Here is a 16,016-nt window from a genome sequence, read left to right on the forward strand (position 1 = left end):
ACTTTAATGTGCAACATAAACAGTGTTTTTTTCCCATGTGAGTGTTTCAGTTACCGGATTTTAAAGTAACAGTTTCTGTCCAAACTTTCAGCCTATTATTGCTTCTTTCACACAAAAACCGAAAACATAATATTTTGCCATGTTCGGCCGAAAATGTTCAGCGGCTGACATTTCGGTGCATCCCTTTTTTTAAAATTTAGTAATGCCCTTCAGAAGCTACATAACAGATATTTACAAAGTGAATATCCCACAACACAAAATAATACAAATGTAGCCAAATCATCCTGCTCAACATCCCCTTTGTTCTCAATGTAGTATGTTTCCTTCCTGAGCATCAATGAATGTTTGCACCTTTTGTAATGTTGTGTGTGAGTCCCTCAGTTGTTCTAAGTGCCTCCGCTTCTGAGACCGTAAATCCGTGCATCTTATCATGTGGCTCGCTGTGCGTGACAACGCAGAGACTCACTGCACATGGAGACTCACGCTACACTCCGCGATCCATGCACAACTCACCACGTGCCCCATTGAGAGCGAGAACCTCTAATCGCGACCATGAGGAGGTTACCCCATGTGACTCTACCCTCCCTAGCAACCGGGCCAATTTGGTTGCTTAGGAGACCTGGCTGGAGTCACTCAGCACACCCTGGATTCGAACTTGGGACTCCAGGGGTGGTAGTCAAATATCTGTTGTTTTTAATATCTGTCAAATAGCTTCACCAGTGCATTATTAAATAAAAACAAAATGCAATGTTTATGATCCCTCTTACGTTTTTGAAACGACAAACATCTTGAAGATTCTGCACAGGGGGTGCAAACTTATGCACTTGAATGCATTATTGTTACTTGGGGCTCCAAAGCAAAACTTCTACAGTTCTATTGATCAAGGAAGAAAAAGAAAGATCGTTCACCACAATGAAGCACTCACAACTAATTTCCAGTCTTATGAAGTCTCTGACACCAAGATTCTCCAAGAGAACCCCTGAAAGAGCACTGGTTTTGAAGAAGAGTGAGATATCGATACTCAGTTCAGCTTGCAGGGTCGGGAAGTGCAGATATGAGGATTCCTGGTAAAAAGATGCAGAATTCCAGAAAAATCCTGCAGCAGAGGGGCAGGCATTAGAGCACAGTGTAATGAGAAACAAATTGTGCATTGGAATTTATATATATATATATATATATATATATATATATATATATATATATATATATAAAGCTCCATCTCTCCGGTATTTTGAAATATGAAAATGAATTCAGTAGAGAGCAGTCTTATCCCCCTTTTAAATTTGGTAAACAAAATACCCACGGTCGCCATAGCAATGCAGAAGGCCAATTTGGAGCACAGCCTGCGAGTTTGTCCTGTTTGTGTCTCCGATGGCGATCTCGCTGAGGGGTAAATGGTCTTTGTAAGACAGCATGCCAGTATCATTTACCCTGCAGAAGGAAACAGAGAATGTGCAAGAGAGGAGAACGGAAGACTTTTTAATCTCTCTCGATCTCTCTCTGAGGTAGACGATTGCCCTCAGAAGAGCGTGCATGCTTCACTTGTTGCATAAAAAGTGCAAACACTTGCCCTTTGGTGAAAATGTAAGCTCTCTGGCAGTGTCACTGTGCTCTGCTAAAAAGACCAGCTTAGATTAATATTGGAATTCATGTTTTTTAGCTGGTTAGTGCTAGTTTGGTGCTGGTCTAGCTGACTTACAACATAGCCAAACAGTGCAGAGCAACCAGTGTGGTCGTTCTTGCTTGTGAAGCTGGTTGACGATTGTAGCTTGACAGACTGTCAATATGAACACATTGATATCTTGGGTAAAAGCCATGGCATACTGCGAGATATTATGTCAGACTGTACGACGTCATAGCCAAAACTGTGGTCCCAATCATCCTGATCACTGTATGTGAGCGGTGCGGAATGGGAGCGAAGCGGAGGAGCGTTTTTATTTTATTCAGCATTTTCCCTCACTCTGAACTATGTTAAAAACAAAGTTACAGTACAAATACAAGTGCTTACTGAAAAGTAAAGATGTTAAGGATGAACACGAGTGTGAGTAGGTAATTACCACATTTAATGTGGATAAAAAAACAATACATGCCTAAAACATGAAAGCACTCCGTTCACTTAAAGGAATATTCCAGGTTCAGCTCAGTCGACAACATTTGAGTCAGTGTTGATTATCACAAAGATTTATATCCACTTGTCCCTCCTTTTCTTTAAAAAAGCACAAATGTGTGTTCCAGTGAGACACTTACAATGGAAGTCAATGGGGTCAATCTGTAAACATTAAAATACTCACTGTTTCAAAAGTATAGACACAAGACATAAACAATATGCATGTAAACATGATATAAGTCTGATCGCTTACTAACTGCATCTGTGTAAAGTTATAGCCAATTTTACAACTTTGTTGCCATGACAACGTAACCCCTAAAACGACTGTAAAAAAATAAATAAAAAATAAACAACTTTACAGCTCACATAATACATGAGTTTAACAGAATTAATGTAAGTGCTTTTATAAAATTATAAACTTCACATTTCTGACTTTAAACCCTCCAAAAATTGACCCCATTGACTTCCATTGTAAGTGTCTCACTGGGACACAGATTTGTGCTTTTATTAAAGAAAAGGAGGGACGAGTCAAAATTAGTTTTGTGGTAATCAACATTATGCCACAAATGCTGTCAATTGAGTTTAACTTGTTTTGAACCCGGCATATACCTTTTAAGGAAAAAACCAAAAACCAAAAAACGCTTCGTGTAATTGTACGTCTCTTTCTTCTTCAAGATTAGGAGCCTAACCTATATCTATTCAGTTTTGAAAAAGCATATAGACTAATTATAGATTGCCTTTGGAAATGTATGTATATTGCACAAAAATGTTTTCACCCAGTACCCTTTAAATGCAACTACACCGATCAGCCACAACATTAAAACCACCTGCCTAATATTGTGTAGGTTCCCCTCGTGCCACCAAAACAGCGCCAACAAGCATCTCAGCATAGCCGGGTTCAAAACAAGTGAATCTCAGTCGACAGCATTTCTGGCATAATGTTGATTACCACAAAAATAGTTTTTAATCGTTCCTCTTTTTCTTTAATAAAAGCTCAAATCTGTGTTCCAGTGAGACACTTACAATGGAAGTCAATGGGGTCAATCTGTAAACATTAAAATACTGTTTCAAAAGTATAGACACAAGACATAAACAATATGTGTGTTAACATGATTTTACTGTGATAAAATCACTTACTAACCGCGTCTGTGTGAAGTTATAGCCAATTTAATGATTTTGTTGCCATAAGGACATAATGCTGTACACCCTAAAACGATGATAATAACATATAAAACACATAAAATAAAATAATAAAAAAAATGCATTATTATTTTTTTTAAGAAAAGGAGGGATGAGTCCAAATATTTTTTTTGTGGTAATCAGCATTGTCACAAATGCTGTTGATTGAGTGCAACTTGTATTGAACCTGGAATATTCCTTTAAAATGTTTCATACATGCTTGCACATTGTATAAAATCTTTAATTATTTTTACTTAAAACATCTAACAACTTCTTGTTTAGATTCACACAACTTCCATTTAATTTTAAAGTACAGTGCTAAAAAGAAGAAAAAAGAAAAACGCAATAATTAATTTATTTTGTTTAGTAAGCAATTTATTTAATTCAACGAGTTAAGCTTTTTATGCTGCTGAAGTGTTTCACTTCTCTCCAATTATTTTCTGTTCATTTATTTATTTATAAACTTTTTTTTTTTTTTTTTATAAAAAAAATGTCAAAGCTCCATTAGAGTGTTAACTGTGCGCAAATGTTACAATGGAGCAAACTCCCTACGGCTTTCTCATCAAGAAGCGAACCCAGAGCGGGGTGCAAGCGAGGAGTGTATAATTTCATGTGGCCATCTTCACAAAGGACATTTTACAGTTCGTCTGAGAACGTCACAATAAGCATATGAAGACTGCCGGTTTTGCCATATGACGAGAGAAATCTTTTACGATCCCCAAAATGTGTCTAAATTTACAATGTGAACCCGACTTTACTAGGGGCCAGCATCCAAAGCACAGGACTGGGAGAACTCAGATTATAATATGCTTTATAATTGATCAAAACACTCATGATCTGCCTCAGACTTCTTGTTTTCTATAACAGTCTTATAAAAACAATCCTGTTAGATTGCAATTGCTCATTGACTGTAAAAGTAAGATAAATGCCATTGTTTACCAGGTGTCTTGGTCTGCGTCACAGTTGCAGAAATAATTCATGTCCCTGCAGTTGCCATCCAAACTACAGGAACACTGCTGGAGTCCCGGCAGAAATCCCCCCCAATACGTCCTTTTCACTCCGTCTCTATCCAGCCACCAAGACAGAGGAGTTCCATCTGAAAATGGACAAAATGCCAGATAACGATTATCTTTTATTGTGACTTTTAGCATTAAATAATGATTCAAATAATGACCGCACAGTTTGGAGTCTAATGCAATTTAGTCATGCAAGACGACATCTGGTCTCCTGCCCCTGCTGTTCAGTAATGCGCTCTGAGGCTCCTGTCAATCAAGTATCCGTTATAGTACAGCCTCACTGTGCATGACTAGGCATCTGCTATCACCGGCATGCAGAGATCTGGCCAAGAGCTAAGCCCCTGACAAATGGCAATCTGATATGCAAGATGTCTAGTGCTGGAGGTTCTCCGTTTGAGTGGATTTCAAGAAATGTTTTTTGTGCAGAACGATCAAAGGTTGATCTTTAGCTCAAGGGTTTTGTTTGGTCTCTCATTCTAGCAAATCAAAATGATACTGAATTCAGAGAGAGAGCCAAGCATGTGAGGATAAGCTAACTTTGGTATATCAACCCAACAGTAGAACATATATAAGCAGTGTGCGGAAAAAAGACGTATGGAATAATTTACGTATGCCTTTGCAATTCTAATTTTCTAATCACACCCCACAACTATCCCTGCATGACAAAAATGACATTCATCATTCACTCCACATTGTCGTCATGTCACACATGAGCACCTTTAATACTATGTGTTAATAACCTGCAAGTTTTGGACCATTTAGCTTTGAGGTGGGTTTTGTGTGCCTTTGAAACATATTAACAGAATTTCCTGTGGTAACATAAATCATGCACTTCATAAAAACTCCTGCCTACACAACAATAACACCATAACATCACATGCACAGGAGCTGACCACTGTAATTCCATGTTTTTTTCCCCATGACCTTTCAAGTAATTTGTGATTACCATATTAGTATTTTTAACCCTTTCAGACCCCTATGGTGATCTATTCCAGGAACTCAAAACATATGATCATGCTTTATTTCTACTCTACATGCAAACATAAATGAAAATAAAACAAATTCAGTGTGTGGTAGGGGTGAGACGGTATATGGTTTTCTCACAATTTGGTTCAATGTACGATATGAGGTTCACAGTTCGCTAAAATCTTGATTAGATATAACAAAACTGAAATGACAAAGTATAATGGAAAATTGCTTAATTTGTTTTGAGGCAAAACTTAATATTTCGAAATTTGCAGCATTGGTTTGTGTCCATGGGATCGTAAATGAAATGACCCGTCAAACATCATAATCTCTCTATCGCTTAATTTTACCCCTACTGTGCTTTTTTTCTAAACTTTTGACATAGTTCACACAAGATCCTTGGAGTGCTTAAAGTGCCTGAATTTTGCTTTTAGAAATTTAAGAGCTGGAATACCTGGAAAATCGCCTTGTTTTGATGAAAAGTGCTTGCAATTAAAACAGACAATTTCTTCCGTGTAATGTGTGTCCATCAAAGATGAGATCCCGCCCTTCAGTTTCATTGAATAATGTGTCTTTTAAGATCCTTTCTGTTCTTTACTGACAAATAAAAATATCAGAAATATTAATTTTAATAACAAATTGTTAAAAAAATGGGCCTAGGTAACTCAGTGAGTATTGATGCTGACTATCACCCCTGGAGTCATGAGTTCGAATCCAGGGCGTGCTGAGTGACTCCAGCCAGGTCTCCTAAGCAACCAAATTGGCCCGGTTGCTAGGGAGGGTAGAGTCACATGGGGTAACCTCCTCGTGGTCGCTATAATGTGGTTCCACTCTCGGTGGGGCGCGTGGTGAGTTGTGCGTGGATGCCGCGGAGAATCTCCACGGTAACGCACTCAACAAGCCACGTGATAAGATGCACGGATTGACGGTCTCAGACGCGGAGGCAACTGAGATTCGTCCTCCACCACCCGGATTGAGGCGAGTCACTACACCACCACGAGGACTTAGAGCGCATTGGGAATTGGGCATTCCAAATTGGGGAGAACATTTTTTTTTTATTCAAAAATAAAATAAAATAATAATAAAACTTAATTGTACACAATATTTCGAACAGTGACAGCTCAAATTATTATTATACAGTATACACAATTTCATGATATAGTATTAATTGATAGAATGTAGAATTTTTTATATATATATTTTTTAAAAGTTTGTGTGATTATAATGACAAACAAATTATTTAAAAAATAAATATACGCTTTCACATTATTTTTCAGGACATGTTCTGTTCAGTTCTATTGCTTGTTCTGCACCTGATCAGCCTAAATGTATGTAAAAATATGATACTGTGCATTAAAGAAATGTTGTAAAGTGAGAAATTATAATGTGCATTTTATGTAAACATTTAAATAAAAAATAAACACACATTTCTCATACTTTGTCATTAAGTGTTATTATATCGAATCAAGATTATATCGAATAGTGAACCTCATATCGAACTGAATCATAAGAACGATATCGTCCCTAATTAATTTGCTAAAATGGCACTGTATCTTTAAGGATGTATTGTGTCATTCTTCATTTGTGGTCATTTTTAAATAGTTATTTTTGGCATCCATATTAGTTCTGAATTACGCAGTTTTTTTATTTTGTAACTTTTTTGCCTTGTGGCACATACTACCATGCTTTATTACAAATGAAGATTGCTGGTTCAGAAAGTAACAATGTGTGATTTGGGTGGCACCGTTGCAATGGATGCAGGGTCTGAAAGGGTTAAAAATCGTTTTATAGATTTTATGCACTTGCAGAGCGATTTCTAGGTGATTTAACATTTTCGAGCAAAGCATAACTAGTACATTTTATATTACCTATGAAGAGTTCCATGACTGTGGGAACCCTTAAGAGTAAGAAAGCAAGACAAACCCCAGGTGTCAAAAAGGCGAGACTTCCTGCAGCGATATATCACTTCCTGTTGGCAGTGTTCCGAGGAGGTCACAAGTGAACGGAGGTGGTACTGTGAGATGGTGTAGTTGAAGATAAGAACGAAAGGGCTTTGTGGAGTGGATCCTCGAACATCTATGGGTCTTGTGTGATCATGTTCCACCACTGTCCAAACTTTGTCTTCTGTGCAAGAAACACACGCACATACACACACAGACATAACATGTTTGACAGCCCTAAGCCTATTTCAGATTGAAAGCCCCATTGACACTTATTGTCTCTCATCAACCCTCTCAATCCCGCACTCAATCGACCGCATGTGCCTGCGAATGAAAATGAGAGATTAACTGTGTGATGGAGTCGTATGCAAATACCTGATGAATATTAAGCAGAGAACAGAAGGTCAATTATTCAGGCAGTTGTGAATTGTTGAGAGTAAGTTCGTCCAGACTAGTTCTTTCTCCCAATGCGAATTGAAATTCTCACATGTGATGTCCAAAGGTGCCTGTTTGCAAATTTGTATGGTTAATAGCTCCTGTAATTGAGGTCAGTTTCAAACGATTTTCTTGCCAGGGCTTGTTGGCGAAGCATGAGAGAAAATGTCTATTTGTATTAGGACATTCTCTGGATCTTCTAAAGTATGCAAGATGGCTAAAGCTCAATCAGAGCTAACTTTGTGAATTACAGCCAGCTCAGCCATGCCAACTCGCAGCAGGTGGGCTTGGCCTACGACAGCATCCCGGTGCTTACTTTTCCCAGCTCTGCTTGCAGCTCCAATAACCTCAGAGTTAAAGTCAGTTGCCTATGAAACTAAGAAAAATGGAGCTATCAGTCTCTGCTAGCGAGTATGCAATGCTGGTCTCTGCAAGCCGACGTGCTCCCTGAATTTTCACCTGCACTCCTCCCTGCTGCTGACATAATGGGCCTTGAATTTCCCTGCATGACAACATTATGTATTACAGTCTCATCTGAGACAGTTCAGCCCAGCATTTGATGTGGAAGGCAAAGAAGAGACAATGACCGGGGAAACTGATGAATCCTGACAGTGGATGTGAAAAAGTATGTTGTTCCCAGCAGGGGTGGTTCTAGGATTAGCGGATATTTGGGGCTTAGCCCAGACCTCTGTTTATAAGTTCAGTTTCAGGCTGCAGATGATGTTTGCATCACTCAACATGTTTGACAGACATGAGACAATGATAATCAGTACATAGATTCAAAATTTATAATGTATCATTTTATTTATTATTTATTATTTAGGAACACTAGTTGCTCTAGAATGTTTTTTTGCATGTTTATTAGGTGCAACCAGTCACAAATCAAAAAGGGAAATGGAAAATGCACACAGCAGTCACGCGGGGGTCTCAGGAGGTTAAATATCTAGAAATGTGCAGGACGGAGTATGCGTAATTGGCAAATATGTATTTTAATCCAGTGTGGCCTCACCTGTCACAGTGCAGTTGACTTGAGTGTGCTCTAAAGGTCCGCTGCCATCCAGGTCGATTGTAAACACACCAGATTTGCTTCCTGTTTTCCTGAAGGCCTCGCAGGATCGTTCATATATTGCTGAAAGAAAGACAAAAAAACGGATGGAAAAAATGGCTAGCATCACATTTGTTATGTTGTTCTTAGTTACAGTATGCTTGCATTTCGGTACATTGGCACAGCGCGGCATTGAGATTCCCGAGTCTGTGGGTGGTAAAAACATGAAAAGCGATTTCAAGGGCAATGTTGTGATGTTCGATATCTCAAAAGTTTCGGGTGTTATCATGTTAGACAAATTATTTGTCAACTATTGCTCTTCAGCAGGATTGCTCATAAAGAGCTCTGCATCCCAGAGAACTGTAGCTATCTGTCAGATCAGTAACAAAAAAATAATTAACGGTGTTTGCATGCAAACAAGTCTTCTTTCATTTAGTTTAAATTAACTTCTCTAACAGTTCATTTAGCACACGGGGGTTATTACTGTTTATTTAGGGCCTGTTCATCATGACAGAGAAGTCCTCTGTGAGGCAGCGTGAGCTAGTTTGCTGCACATGTTGTTTTGCTGATGGTGTATCACACAGCAGGACTTATAAAAAAGAGAATATGTGCAATGATTATAACAGATGGGCTTCAGAGAACCCGTACAGTTGTGAGCTCGTGATGAAACATGCATGAGGTGGCAAATTAGAACATATTGATCCAACAAATTTGATTATAGCGCGGAACTGTAAAACAGAGCTTCCATAAATAATAATTACGCCGCAATCAAAAGTTCTCATAAACAGATGCCAACATTAAATAGATAAATTGGTAAGAACATAGTTTTAAACCATGCATGACACATGTAGGTTTGCAGCTGTCAAGTGATGCATTATGCACATGTTAAACATTTGTCAAAGATAAACAGCATTGGTTTAATCCAATCAGTAATTATATATATATATATATATATATATATATATATATATATATATATATATATATATATATATATATATATATATATATATATATATATATATATATATATATATAAAACCCATGCAAGAAAAGAGAGCGGGTTGGGAATAACAGTTGAACGTGTGAAATGATCAGACCCTCAGCTTGACAAGCCTGTGTTTTATTCTCGGGTGGGGGGACAGAAAAATGTATCTCAGTCAATGCATTTGTGATATTTGAAGTAAACCCACGCAAGTGAGCATACATAATTAGTGGTGGTGGCGTAGTGGACTAAAGCACTGAACTGGAAACCAAAAGGTTGTTGGTTCAATCCCCACAGCAACCACCATTGTGTCCTTGAGCAAGGCACTTAACTCCAGGTTGCTCCAGGGGGATTATCCCTGTAACAAGGGCACTGTACGTCGCTTTGGATAAAAGTGTCTGCCAAATGCATAAATCTAAACGTAAGAGGACAAAATCTAAACATCTTTTCAGCACCCTCACTAGCATGCTGCAAAACAGTGAAATCAATCTCACAGCTGAATACTCAAGCATGCATGGGCTGCTTTTGAGGCTTCGTTTACAGTTCACTCACAGTTGTGGCAGGTGGCACCTGTGTATCCGGTTCCAGAACAGTCACAGTAAAACTGCTCCCATGACTGCATGCATTGACCCCCGTGTTCACACAGACTGGGCAAACACCTGTTGGGATGAACATGTTCAATTGTATTGATCAGCATCACTATTAGTATTGCTCATACTTCGGGTTAGAGGTCTATTTATACCATTTTGTGTAAACTTCCAATACAAAAACTCAATGGAAATAAAGACCTGTCTTGAATACTGCAGACATCAAAGCTAATCTGGCTAAAGTTCTCTTGCTGAACTTGGAGGAAGTTGACTGGATGGTTGTTGATGAATAGCAGACGAAAGCAGCCCTGGAATCCTCTGCTGGGGTTCTCGCAGACAAAACTGCTCTGGGATAAAGGGCAACCTGGAATAATAGCAAATCCAAGCAAATCCACCACATGTAAAACAAAGTTGCTCCAAGACAAATCTCTGTTCTGAAGAATTTATGCAAAGCAGCTTATAAAATCACAGCAAGACTGCATTGTCCCAGAAGTAAGCAAAATGAGAGATTTACAGGTCCTAGTTAAGATATTGGAAGTTTGAGATTTCAATAATGGCTTTAAAGAAAAAAACAATTATCCTCTACAGTAATTAATTGTGTAGAAGTAAAACCCATGCAAGAAAAGAGAGCGGGTTGGGAATAACAGTTGAACGTGTGAAATGATCAGACCCTCAGCTTGACAAGCCTGTGTTTTATTCTCGGGTGGGGGACGTTCGGTTGATGGTGTTTAGACATAATAATGTAGGAGCTGGAAAGGAAATTATCCCTTGCATTCAGGAAAATGTTTTGGATAATTGAACTGAGCTTTGTAGATAACAGCCTTCTGAAAAGCAGTGCATGACCAAAATAAGTTACTGTGAATGTGAATCTAAGAAGTCTTTCTTTCATTATATTTTTAAAATGAGTACCTTTTCCAAGAATCGGTGCCCTGTTGCAAGAAATCCCTTAAGTTAAGAAAACCCTTAGCAATGCTATTGTTTTCTAATGCCGCACCTCCAAAGTAGATGGTCGTCTTTTGCACGCTGTTGCTAAGGCCACTGATTTCCATGGTGACAGGCCTCCGGTTGTCGACTCTTAAAGACACCTTCTGACTTTTGACCACGACATCTATGGAGTGCCATTGTCCGTCGCTCAAACTCTGACCTAAAACACAAATAGGAGAGGCACGCTCTGACAGTGGCATAACAAGGCAGCCTGCCAGCATCAGAATTTAAGCAGGTTTGGTAAATTAGAGGTGACGCATGTAATTCCGCAATACTTTCTCCTATCCCAGATACTGTAAATGTGCAGAAACAACTAAGTAAGCTAGTAGAAATAGGCTCTGTGGTGCTATCAAAGCATTGCTCTGTTTGTTTAAGCATCCCGACACAACAGCATTCACTCAACCAATGGTGCCAGTTTGAGGCGGGACTATCTGTTTGTTCGATTAATGACGAAAGGGGAGTGTTCCTGTACACACATCCAAATTTCTGGAGTGTGTGGATTACTTTATCCTCAGTCAGCGCTGTTTCTAAGCAGAGGTGAACTAGGCAGACTTGTGTTTGAGGGAGAGCAATATAGCACTTTCATCGGTGCTGGACAGACTTTGTTGCCCTAAACACCGTGACTCCAAAAATCATATGTGTTATATGTAAAGAAGACGCTCGAAAAAGTTATAGGAGTTATTTGCCACATTTACTTAGCCCAACAACAATACAGGACAAAGCAATCAAACGAACGTCGAACAATGTCAAGCTCAAAGCAACAAACACAAAACATTCTATCACTACTAAGGCCACATTGCCCACTATTATTTATTTTATGCATAAAATGACACTGTTAAAGCATGAATAACAGTGATTCAATAGCGGTGTTGCAATGTTCTGAATGGTGGTGCAGGAAATGCTGTCAAGAGTATTTTAACACAGTGTCCCATCCACATTGGCAGGAGAATTCATGGTTGAAAACTGTTAACAGAACCAAATGTCATGAAAATCATGAGGATATGATACATTATACACACACACATATATATATATATATATATATATATATATATATATATATATATATATATATATATATATATATATATATTTAATGAAACCAGTTCTCAAAACAATTTATTATACAATATCAAAAAACATCTTCTCAAAGGAAATGCAATTTACTCCTACACTTCTTACCGTTGAGAAGTTGAGCATAATGTTGAGGTTCTCCAGAGAGGGAGAGGAGCAGCCGGGCCTGGCTGAGCTGTACAAGAAGGTTAATGGGGTCTGGATCACGAAAGAGCTGGACTGAGAACAGCAGCCCTTCCTGGTTCCACGTGCGGAACTGGAGACGTACAGACAGACTCTCTGTTCCGTATTCGGCAGGGAGAGCCAGGAAGCTGCTTGTGGAATTGAGGAATGTCACAGCGACCGAGGAATACTCAGAGCACGAGAACGTCACATTTCCCTTAGTAAAGAGGAGAGAGGGGAAAAGACACTAGCTATGTTTCAATCCATGCTGCGAATTAAATTTCTGCGAAGAACCATAATATCGCACAAACAATGTTCAAATAAAGTTTGCATTCAAAAGAACAAAATTGTCACTTCTAGATAAATTGCAGCCACTGTGACTCTTCTATTAATAAAATCCTCATGGTTTAAAGCATGCAGACAAAACACTGGTCTCATGTCTGGGAGCGACAGTGCGTCACACAGTTCTAGCATCACTGCAGTATGTGTGTGTGTTCCTCCATCCTTATGACTTTACCATTTGGAACTATAATATACTGTATTTTTCAAAAGTGCCAATAAACCTGCTTTTCTGCACATTTCAAGTTTGTATTCAAATAATTTTTTCTCTGCAACTCTATGCAGGCTTTGGATTTTCAGTAGAATGACCAGAGCAAAATTTCAGATGCAATGATTGGTCCACTGGTTAGTCCAGTTATGAATGAGTTATTTAGTCACATGACTTTTTTGATACACATCTTGTATTTATTTACATTTATGCATTTGGCAGGCACTTTTATCCAAAGCGACTTACAGTGCACTTATTACAGGGACAATCCCCCTGGAGCAACCGGGAGTTAAGTGCCTTGCTCAAGGACACAATGGTGGTGGCTGTGGGGATTGAACCAGCAACTTTCTGATTACCAGTTATGTGCTTTAGCCCACTACGCCACCACCACGTATTCAACAGGAGTTTATTCAGTAAATGTGTTTCCATCATAGTTTATGCACATTTCTTTAATCGAATAAAAAATGTATCCACCTCAAGCAATCATGTACGTTTTTGATGCGCATGTTGGAGATTTTATTCGCATGGTGCTTCCATTCAGCCGTTTTTATGCGATGTCCCAAAAATGCACATAAAAATGGAAGCCGAGCTATTGAGAGAGAGGATGCATATGTGAAGAGGAGATTAAAAAGCATGGAAGGAATGGGTAATGATTGTGGGTTGAGTACTCTAAAACGAATAGCAAAAACGAATAATCAATTCTTGAAATTTAGAATTTAAGCTACTAAAAAGGAATATGAGACTCGCCTATTGGGGTTTTTACAAACTTAACCATTAAAGTGGTGAAAACTAAAAGAAAAACCTAACTTTTGAACCTGTTTTCCTAATGAAAAAAAAAAAAAAAAATAGCACTATGCATGAACAATATCTAAAATCAAAATATACATTCCAAGTCTTGAAGCGATACGATCACCATGAACAATGACAGAATTTTCATTTTTGGGCAAACTGTTCCTTTAACAATGTCATGTTTCCATACATGACCAATGTAATATTTGAGTGGTGTTTTTAATAATCAAATATTTAAAGCAGAACAAGTACTCGATTAGTCGATCAGTCGATTATTCGCGCACATCCCTAGTAATGAAAAACACAATGGAGTTCCAGAGGAAAATTTGAAAACTTTTGCACAGAAGTTGCTCTTTTGTTGCTCAGGACACTTATGTTTCATTTCAGTAACACCTTTGTCTCAGATGTTTCTCCTAAAATTCCTTTGGAGAAATGAAAATAGTCAAAAATGAGTCAATTGTTGACATACAGTGAGAATATAGAGCTGTAAAATGAATGTGGATAGCATAGCTCAGGTCATTTGCTCTTTGGAGAATTTGGTGAGAAATGTTCAAGATCATATTTTGGTATCTTGAGCAAATCTGAGCACAATTTGAGACATTGAGATCTTTTCTGTAACTCCAGAGGAGACACGTGAGATTACTGGAGTAAGAAACATCTGAGTAGCAGGAGACTTCAGTAAAAGTCATCTCATTGCTGTCCTAGAGAAACTAAGATATTAAAAAGAACTCATGTGTATTTTTTCTTTCCTAAGTGGTTGAAGAAAGGAAAGAGGAAAAGATTCAATAAGATTGATGTGTTCCATGGGCACAGAGTGTGTCGTAAGCGAATAAAAGCAGCAATCGTGTTGTGGTAAAAAATAGAAAATGTTGTCACTTCTTCAAGTACAGTTGAGCAAACTATTAGAAACACTTTCTAGACTAATTCAACTGAACATTTTGTCCCGAGGATACTTTTTTTAATGAAAAGTAAAATATACAAAATTTAATTTATTGTATATATATATATAAACCTAAAAAAAGCATGCATATAAGCAATAATCAATCTGTGATGTATGACTATTGTGTGGCTCAATCTATTCATGGACTCGCTATGCAATGAGCCACTGAGAGCTTTGTCTTAAAATGCCTCTGACGTGGGAGAGAGACAAAAATGAAAGCACCGTGTGACACTGCTCATGTTATCCTGTCTGTGATATGTGATGAAGCTGTTCAAATAAGTGTATTAGACCACCCGCAGTCTGCTAATTGAGGAAAGAGAGCTCTTTTACTCTTCAGTGAGCACAGCAACTTCATCTGCAGAAGCACACTTTAAAATGCATGCCTGCCCCTTTAAATACACATGCACGCATCAATAAAATGAACATATTACGAGAATATAATAATACAACACTATTTATTTAGAAAAATATAGAAAAAATTGTAATCCCAGTCATAGTATTTTGGGAATTGTAAAAGTGCTGAACACCTGTACAATGAACTTTACTAACGGGTTAATTACCTCACTTAAACACCCTATAGATGTGACACTACATCCACAACAGAAACGTCATATTACAACTTACAACTGCACAGACAATGAAGCTAATGAACAGCTGAACTTGAACCAAGTTTAGTGCTAGTCAGAATCCGTAACTTGCATGAATTTCCTTAAAAACACGCTACATGTGACGTAATATCCTAAACTGTCTAAACGTGAGGAATTCACAACAGAGTCACTTCTAAAAAGTACCGAACACTTCAGTTTATTCTTTATATGCTATTATTTCAGGAGCTCAGGTTTTCAGGACAGTTTTCTCATGTTGTTTAATCTTAAATATGTTTAACACATGTTTAAATAATTGCAAGTAGTTAATACATTATTTTTTTTGAATATTTGGTTAAAATCTTGTCTGTGGCAGTTCATACATGTTTTTGTTCAGCAAAAATAAAAGTAATTCCAGTGAAAGTCTTCAGTAGAAAAGAAGCCAGTTCTCTTTACACATTTTAACTTGTATCTGGACTTGTAAATGGTTTCAGATCTCTCTCTCTATTTCTCTCCATCTCTCTTTCTCTCTCCATGTCTCTCTCTCTCTTTCTCCTCTCTCTCTCTTTCTCTCCATCTCTCTTTCTCTCTCCATGTCTCTCTCTCTCTCCTCTCTCTCTCTCTCTCTCCATGTCTCTCTCTTTCTCCTCTCTCTCTCTCATCTCTCTTTCTCTCT

The 16,016-nt window shown here is 38.1% G+C and overlaps 1 protein-coding gene across 3 annotated transcripts in view; it reads right to left on the reverse strand.

The window, feature by feature from the left end:
* The window catches only part of LOC127428084 (contactin-associated protein-like 5), a 120,848-nt gene that overhangs the window by 33,573 nt on the left and 71,259 nt on the right, over nt 1–16,016 (reverse strand). For all 3 annotated transcript variants that reach the window (XM_051676149.1, XM_051676152.1, XM_051676151.1), the window contains exons 8-16: nt 12,427–12,697; nt 11,255–11,404; nt 10,462–10,624; nt 10,226–10,332; nt 8,653–8,772; nt 7,192–7,392; nt 4,226–4,382; nt 1,304–1,431; nt 926–1,096 (exon numbers count right to left, since the gene is read on the reverse strand). In XM_051676149.1, the coding sequence (XP_051532109.1) occupies nt 926–1,096; nt 1,304–1,431; nt 4,226–4,382; nt 7,192–7,392; nt 8,653–8,772; nt 10,226–10,332; nt 10,462–10,624; nt 11,255–11,404; nt 12,427–12,697 (1,468 nt within the window). The remainder of the gene's footprint in view (nt 1–925; nt 1,097–1,303; nt 1,432–4,225; nt 4,383–7,191; nt 7,393–8,652; nt 8,773–10,225; nt 10,333–10,461; nt 10,625–11,254; nt 11,405–12,426; nt 12,698–16,016) is intronic.

Source organism: Myxocyprinus asiaticus, chromosome 37 (genome assembly GCF_019703515.2).
Source record: "Myxocyprinus asiaticus isolate MX2 ecotype Aquarium Trade chromosome 37, UBuf_Myxa_2, whole genome shotgun sequence".
Classification (NCBI taxonomy): domain Eukaryota; kingdom Metazoa; phylum Chordata; class Actinopteri; order Cypriniformes; family Catostomidae; genus Myxocyprinus; species Myxocyprinus asiaticus.